Genomic DNA, 8,974 nt, shown 5'->3' with positions numbered 1-8,974 from the left:
TAAGCTCTTTCCCTCAACTTTGGCTAAATGTAACCACATTAAAATACTGACATAGTCTACAATCATGAAGCAGAAATATATAATGGTAAATTTATTTTAATCCTTACTTGAAAATGATATTTAAATAAAGCTGTTACTATAAACAGATTTAAAAATAAAGAGAACCAGTGCTATTATATATGTTCTTGAGCTGGGAAATCTCTCCAGTAATGGAGTAATGTTCATGAAATGATATTCAAAAATATGAATTCTTAAACATTTTTCTGTTAAGTCTTTTTCAACTTCTTCAGTTAACAGCAATACTTCAAACACTTTCAACTATAAACTCTTAGCTTGCAATGTTTTGCTTCCTCTTGTATCTTGAAAATTTCTAAGTGCCATTAAATATATTATCTTCTGTTTCTTCTTAAAGAACTAATGTTCATAAAAGGATCATCGTCGTCATCCTGAAATGATATATAAATTTTATATTAGTGATTGTTCCACGCAGCACTGAAATAAGATAGAAGTTCTTATGGGCAAAACAGTATCAGTAAGAGTCACTTTCTCCTTTCACATGGGGTAGACTCCATTTTTCCATTTCCTTTATAAATGCAAAATATATAAGTCCAATTAAATTCTTAGCAAGCATTAAAAATAAAAATTTATCCTGCTATGTATGTGTATGTTTATATGTCTACAATACATACCATATATATTTCCTTCAATTATTAACCTTAATGAGGCAAATGAGGTGTGGGTATGCCAGAAAAAAATATTCCTCAAGTCATTTATATGTGGTTTTTGAATAGGGTTTTTTTTTTTCATTTACATTATAGGTAGGTATATCTGCTATTCTGGAAATTCACAGCCAAAAAATCATGAAGCCACATGGAGAAGATCTACCTCAGAAATAGCTGTAATTCTTATTTCCCATTACTCATTTAATGCTAGAAATAGCCTCTCAGACTGATGCAAAAAAACAGCCTAGCAAAGCAATCTTTCAAACAGTTTTTTTGGAAAAAGAAGTAGAGGGAGTATGTCAAGAGTTACCATGCTGCTGGCTACAGATTATACACATGGTAAGAATAAACAGAAATATCAAATATTAACTAAGAATTTAGTGAAAGAGAATGAAAACTAACAAACCTCAGATAAGCATAAGGTACATATTTTGATGAGGATAACATAAAATTGATTTTTATGTATTCTACAACTAAATATTCAGAAGATAAAGCAAATTTGTTTAAAATTTTTTGATTTATGTTTTCTTTTTTTTTTTTTTTTTGAGACAGAGTCTCACTCTGTTGCCTGGGCTAGAGTGAGTGCCGTGGCGTCAGCCTAGCTCACAGCAACCTCAAACTCCTGGGCTCAAGCGATCCTCTTGCCTCAGCCTCCCGAGTAGCTGGGACTACAGGCATGCGCCACCATGCCCGGCTAATTTTTTCTATATATATTTTTAGCTGTCCATATAATTTCTTTCTATTTTTAGTAGAGATGGGGTCTCGCTCTTGCTCAGGCTGGTCTCGAACTCCTGAGCTCAAACGATCCGCCCACCTCGGCCTCCCAGAGTGCTAGGATTACAGGCGTGAGCCACCGCGCCCGGCCGATTTATGTTTCTTTTAAGACATTAATAAAAGAAACTATCATTTGATGTTAGGCATCGTTCATGATATTAACACATTCAAACGTTAGCTAAGTTAACTATCTCTTAAGAAATACAAATTTACTTTATTGATTCATCTTCTGCTATTATAAAAGGCAGAACTTTAATAAACCAGAGATAAGTCCAAGATGAAGTCTAATAGAGAATTTGCTAATAATTCTTCTTTGCAGTCCACATAAACTAGCATACAAATTTTTAACTGTAACATATAAATTGTATGTATATCTATATGCTTTGGAATAAACAAAGGAGTCAGTAACTGCTCACTTCTCTCCTAGAAGCAACGTGTTAGTATTAATAGCAGATTGAGCTCTTGCTGCCATTTTTTTTCACAGCCTGAGTTGTGGTGAGCCCTCTCAAGCTGTTTAAAACCACAGGTGAGATTTAAGGAAGACAACAGCAGCAGTCAAAGCTCAAAATGAAAGGGGTAAGTCATGTGTTGCAACATGGATAAACCTTGAGGACACTGTGCTATGTCAAATAAGCCTGTCACTAAAAGTTATATCTTGTATGATCCCACGTCCATGAGGTGATAGGCCTAAGAGAAACAGCTGCAAGCAATTCAGTAAAAACTAGCAAAGGCCCTTCAAATGACAGCCACAGAGGAAAGGGAAAGGCCAGCACCCTTCAGTCATGCAGCTTTAATTAAACTTAATTGAAACAACAAATGAAAAAGGCAAGAGGCAAGTTCTGATTAGACCTCTTCCTATTCCTCCTCATTGAAGCTAGAGATCAGATAATCATCTTGGAGTTTCTTCCACACATCCTGCCAGAAGGCATTTCAGTCAATGCCCAAATACCTCCATGACATGAAAATCACCACCATGTACCATCTCATATACGACATATGTAAAGCATACAGTGAGTATTTAATAAATATTCCATTACAGTACTATCAAAAGCTCCTGGGATATCACCATCATCATTCCTCCAAATATGAATGGCAGAAGCTAAAAAAATATTCTGATCATACTGTTAACTGGGCAAATTAGAGTTGAGTAAATACCGTATTTTCAAAACCTGCAGGCTTTTTACATCTGAGATAATTACCTTGACAGGCACTCAACAGATGTTACTTGTTGACTCTTAACCTTAACTATAGTTCAAAGTAAGGTCATCAATGAACTATTTTTTAAAATAATTTTTAGCAACCAACTAGTAGTCCCTATTTAAATTTTACAAAGTTAAAAATTAACTGAAATTTAACAATATTACTTTATTACCTCATCTGATTCAAAATCAACCCCTTTGGCTGTTTGGCTCTGGGACATGCGTTTGCTGGAGGATGCTCCTGACCACCTGAGGCAAAACAAACAAACAAACAAACAAACAAAGACAATGAACTACAGGATCTATCAAATGTGCCTTTCTAGCTAAATTTTTCAATCAAGTTGCAGCCATGAATAAAAATAACACACAATTCCCTTCAATCTACATTAGAGGCAGTCAAAATTTAATGGGGAGAAAAGGAGCTTGAGGCCAAGGTTTGAATTAAAGTTTTGCCATTTACTTACTATGTGGCTTTGGGAAAGTTATTTAGCTTCTCTTTGCCTCAATTTCCTCATCTGTAAAATGAGGACAATAGTCTTTTAAAGATTAAAGGTGTTAATATGCTTAAACACTTAGAACAGTGCCTGACACATATTAAGCACTACAAAAATGCTTATAGTTCTTATTAAAATGTATCTACTACCAACTCTTCTAAAAATCGTGAGAACACTGAAATACTTTCCATTCAAATCTCAGTTAACAAGAAAATCATGATTCCTACTCTTATAAGGCTTGAATGTAGTAAATTCCTAACTCTTTATGATTATAATAAGAATTTTAAGTCATCTTGGATCAGGAGCCAGTAAACTTTGGCCAGCAGGCCAGATTTAGCCTGCCACCAGTGAGGTAAGCATGGTTTTCACATTTTGAAGTGGTTACATTTTAAATGGTTATTCAAGTACCTACCTACATACTATCCTCAATTTTGCCTCTTGGCCTACAAAGTCTAAAGAAAAGTTTAGTTTATTATATCTCAAACAAGAAGCAGTACAATTAATCAAAGTATATGCCTAAACTATCAATACAGTTTTGCCTTCTTAATGGTAGCTTGTTCAAGCCAGTAGTGAAGAAGCCTAGAGAGCGAGTGGCAATGAAATCATGAAAGGCATTTTCCATAGCTTGTTGAGAATTGAATACTTTTTCTTGCAAGAAGTGGTCCAAAGCCTGGAAGAAGTGGTAGTCAGTTGGCACAAGGTCTGGTGAATACAGTGGATGAATGACAGAGTTTCCAATCCAGCTTCTGTAGTTTGAGCAGCATTGTTTGTGCAACATGTGGTCTTGCAAGAGGATTGACCAATCTCAGCTGCTTTATAGCAAGCATCCTTATCATTTCGTCCAACTGGTTGCAGGAGACGTCTGCTGTAATCGACTCACCAGGTTTCATGAAGCTGTAGTGGATAATACCAGCGCTGGACCACCAGACACCATTAGCTTTTCTTTCATGAATATTCGGTTTTGGACTGTGTTTTGGCACTTCATCTTTATCCAATCATTGTGCCAAAGGCTTGTGATTGTCAAAAAGAATCCATTTTTCATCACATGTAACAATACGGTGTAGAAATGGTTTGCCTTTATATCATAACAGCAAAGAAAGGCAAGCTTCAAGATGATTTCTCTTCTGATGTTTGTTTAATTCATGTGGTACTCATCTATCCAGCTTCTTTACCTTGCCTGTTTGTTTCCAATGGTCCAATATTGTTGGAATAGTATTGTCAAACTTTGCTGCGGATTCACATGTAGGTTGAGTTGGATTCACTTCCACTACCACTTTCAGCTCATCATTATCCACCTTGGTCTCAAGTCACCCATGTGGCTCATTTTCAAGATTAAGATCATCAGAATGAACTTCTCAAACCATCCAAAGTCCTGTGCATTCATTAGCCACATCCTTCCCAAACACTTCATTGCTATTTCAAGCTGTCTACACTGCATTGGTTCCACAACAGAACTCACATTCAAAAGTAACATGAATTTTTTACTTATCCATGGTTTCATAAAAATTGCTGTTAAAAAAAAATTTGAAAGACAATCACAAGCCAAAGCATGTGTTTAAAAGAATGAGGAAGTGCATTCACAATAAAAAAAAAAAGAAGTGTGAAAGTGAAATGTCATTGCTATCAACTTAAAACTTAGTACTTAAGGAAATCAGACATTCCACACTTAATAACCTAGTATTTACTATCTAGCCCTTTAAGAAAATGTCTGCAGAACCCTGTGTTAAATAAAAACAGTTTTTGTGAGTTCTTATAATTCACAATTTTATTAACATGTTTTAGGATGTTATTACAGCAAAAAAAGTATGTCCAAAAGTCTTGTCTAGATAAATAAGATGAGTTGAAGGGATTTTGTGTCAGAAGTAAACAGCAAAATTCACAGGTCCTCACACACAAAAGCAAAGGACAGGAGGATTTCTCAGGCAAACCTGAAGAGCAACTAAGGTTCAGAGGCAGAGGATGAGCAAATTTATCAAGGTCCACACCTAAGTGGCAGAGCTTTAATACTTTAAATCTGTGGTCCCCAACCCCCAGGCTGTGAACTGGTACCAGTCTGTGGCCTGTTAGGGACCAGACCACAGAGCTCCACCAGCCTCCCTCTGCTACCCCCCATGGAAAAATCGTCTTCCACAAAATTTAGGAACTGGGGGGCAGCATAGCAGGAGGTGAGCTAGCAAGTGAAGGTTTGTCTGTATTTACAGCCCCTCCCCATTGCTTGAATCACCACCTGAGCTCCGTCTCACCACCCCTCGCCCCCCGAACACCTATCTGTGGAAAAAATTGTCTTCCAAGAAACCGATCCCTGGTACCAAAAAGGCTGGGGACTGCTGCTTTAAACTATAAATGAAATACCATAAATACCCTGAAATTACGAAAAATTTCTGCAAAAATAGTCTAAATTGTCATTCAGTTGCTGTCATTAGAAACCCAAGTCTGCAAGGCTGATTTCTGAATTGTTTCTAAAATGTCCATTTCCAAATAGCCTCTCAAAATTTAAATGATTGATATTGCTTGCACAATAGTTTGAGAGCTTAACTACTGTGTCAAAAAGCAACAACAGAGATGAGTTTGGGAGAATGCCTGGTTTGTGTGACTAACTGGGTGACCTTGGGTAAGTTACTTAGCCCAGTGTGCCTCACTTTGTTCATCTGTAAAATAGGGATGATAGAGTTATGATTATTTCGATCTCCTGGGGTTTTCGTGAGCACCATACAAGCTAATTCATATGTAAAGTACTCAGAACAGTGCCTGGCACGTGCGAAGTGCTAAACTACTGTCAGTTATTATTACTACCTCATGTCTAAATAAGAAGTCAATAGACATTCATATTGCTGAAAAGTAAACAACCCAAAATAATAACAAAATATTTTTCTTTAATATCCTTAAACATATATCAAACATACATTTTTCATTAGTTCCTTGATCCACTCCTGAAAAAAAAAAAACCCAGAAAGCTAGACCAGATTTGTTTGTGCTTTAATTTACAAAGGCAAGAACAACCAAAAAGGACCTGGAAAGGGGCTTTCACTTCCTTCCACAACCTAAAGTATCCTGATATTCTTCCAATAAATCTCCTTTTCCCTAAGCAAATTTGAGTTAGGTTTCTAGCAGCTGGAACCAAAGGAGTCTTGTTTAATACACATAAATGAGCCTGAAAAATTCAAGTAAATCTTCATGAGCTAAAAGAACTCCTTCAGCTATCTACCACAATATATATAAACCTACTTGCATCTGTGCCCATCTTGGTATTTTTACTCCTCCTATAAAGGCCAGTATGGGCTTATGCAACTCTATATTCTACGGCATTTTTCTCATGTCTTTCTTGTTGCTGTTTCTACTTTACCCAAGCTTTAAAGGTTGTAACTCCAGGATAGGAACACAAGCCTCTGCTCTCTCTGCCTTCTCTTTCAAGGTCATCCCACCCACCCCAGTGGCTTTATGTACTATCTGTATGCTGTCCAGCAGTAAATCTAGGTATCATTCCTAACCCCTCAGGTGAGCTCCAGACTCATATATCCCATCACCTATAACCTCCCTTCATGTATGTTTCGCAGGTATCTCAAACTTTTCACATCTAAAGCAGAACTTCTGATTATATGCCTATCATCCCCTATAAACATCTGTTCCTTTCCTCTTTTATGCCTTTCTCAATGTATAGCACAATCTAAATGCTCAAGCAAAAAACCTGAAAATCAATCTTGATTCCTTATTCTCCCTTACTCCAAATAATTCAATCCATCCCCAAGTTTTGTTATGTCTATTTTCAAAATATACCCCCATCTCCATCTATTCTCTCCATTTCCCCTGCCACCAGCCTGTGCAGGCCTCCATCATCTCTTAGCTGGATTCTGCTACAGTACCCTCCTTTCAGGTCCGCCTGTTTGCACTCCCACGTCCTTCTGCAACCACAGGAATCCTTTATAAATGTAAGGGAGACATCACCACTTCTCTCAAAATCCTTCCCTGACTTCCCAATGCATTTGTAATACATAAAAAGTTCAAAATCCTCACCATGCTCACCTGTTCCTGCAGCACGATTTACTCCTGCCTCTTGTTTCTATTCTTATGTCAAACCACCTCCTTCTCCACTGTTGAAGAGACTTTGCATGTGCTCTTCCCTCTGCTTTTTGCAAAGCCAAGACTCTCTTCTTAAAATTTCAGCTTAAATATAGCCTCCTCAGAGGCTTTCCCTGACCCCTTCAAAGTGGATGTCTGTGTTCTGAGCCATCACTTGTTCTTGCTGCACCTGGATCATGTCCTTCAATGCATTCTAACACATCTGCTAGGACTATACTTTCCAGGATCGTGTCTATCGTTCGTTTCTAACACAACTGGTGAGCACCAGCTCAAACACGACCTACTTTCTTTGTAAAACCCTCAATGATCTATCACAGAAAGAAGTTGGCACTTCCTTTAGATTTCATTACCCCTGAATAAAATTTATCTTGGTGGATTAGTAGTGCCCTGTAATTAGCATACCACTAAAGTGTAAATTCCTTAAAGGGGTATTTCTTTCATCTTTCTATCCCCAGCACCTAGCACATGTTTAAGGATCTAATAAGTGAATGTGGAACTATATTTACCAACTTTTCCAATACTGACCCTTAAGTCACATAAAGCATATATTCTCAAAGGGGTCAACATCATAGCCAGGGCATAAAAATTGGTACAGGGGGAGGGGTAAAAAATCATAGGTACTACAATGGTTTTTGGCCCTCTCAAGCTCAACCTTACCCAACATAATTTCATTCTTTAGTATTTAATTTCTCTGTTTAGGGAGAAATTGAATTAATCTAAATTATTTTTTCGCCTTAGGTAATAAAGAAATGGTTAAGATCACAGGAAAAAAGCCTGAGGAACACCGATGTAAATCTCCCTCAATCTCCCTCTCCTTTCATTGCTCCTGTTCATGTCATAATCTCAGCTGGGATCATCACTACCAAGCCAAATAATTCCCATCTTTGAAACTTCAAGTAAATTTTACTCCCTCGGTGAAGCTTTTTCTTCTTCCATAGCCCACACTAACCCACGCTTCCTGCTCCTTTTTCCACCTGCCTATAAGCACTCATATTTATGGGTCCGTATCATAAAACTTCACACATAATTATGTACTGACTCAATCATTCTTTAAAGAATTAAAAAATGTGTTTATTTTGCTTTTCCACTAAATTTAAGTTGCCCAAAGGCAGAAACCGTATTAAACATTTATGTCCCCCATCAGACATAATATAATACCCAAACAGAAAATAAGTATAAAACAGGCTTTTTCTTAAGTAGAAATTCTCATTAATTGAGCTTTAGTTAAGTAGTATTCACCCAAAATGTTAACATATAAAAGAAAATGGTAACAGTGAATCAAGTCAAGCTTAACAGCAATAGGCAAAAAGCAGGAGGAAGAGCATATAAATACTCTGAAGGCAGAATGAGTCTACATGATTCTTTTTAGTGTTTAGCACAGCACCATGTGTAATTAAGTATATAAAAATAAGATAATGACAAAAAGCTGAAATCACATATTAGCATAATACAAATTATTTTCTATTAATTGAAGAGAATAATGTTCCATTAGGAAAATCACTGGCTAATAAACATAAAAGGAAATGAAATATAGGTTATTTAAATTTTCAATGAAAATACTTGTAATAATGCTGCATCAACTCTACAAACTAGCCCTTGGTCTGTTTTCACTCCTCTACATACTTTACTGCTGAAAATAAGTCTGTTAAATTTCAGTGGCATAGAAAAATGTATAACTGTAGAATTCTGGATAATTTTAATTTTTTTC

General features: G+C 36.6%; 1 protein-coding gene across 1 annotated transcript in view; it reads right to left on the bottom strand.

Annotated features, from left to right (window-relative positions):
- Positions 1-207: 207 nt before the first annotated feature.
- The window catches only part of MRE11 (MRE11 homolog, double strand break repair nuclease), a 62,220-nt gene continuing 53,453 nt past the window's right edge, over positions 208-8,974 (bottom strand). Inside the window, exons 19-20 of the mRNA XM_069469055.1 lie at positions 2,869-2,944; positions 208-446 (exon numbers count right to left, since the gene is read on the bottom strand). Of these exons, the coding sequence (XP_069325156.1) occupies positions 390-446; positions 2,869-2,944 (133 nt within the window). The 3' untranslated portion in view covers positions 208-389. The remainder of the gene's footprint in view (positions 447-2,868; positions 2,945-8,974) is intronic.

Source organism: Eulemur rufifrons, chromosome 6, assembly GCF_041146395.1.
Source record: "Eulemur rufifrons isolate Redbay chromosome 6, OSU_ERuf_1, whole genome shotgun sequence".
NCBI lineage: Eukaryota > Metazoa > Chordata > Mammalia > Primates > Lemuridae > Eulemur > Eulemur rufifrons.
This window is presented reverse-complemented; position numbering and strand designations above follow the sequence as displayed.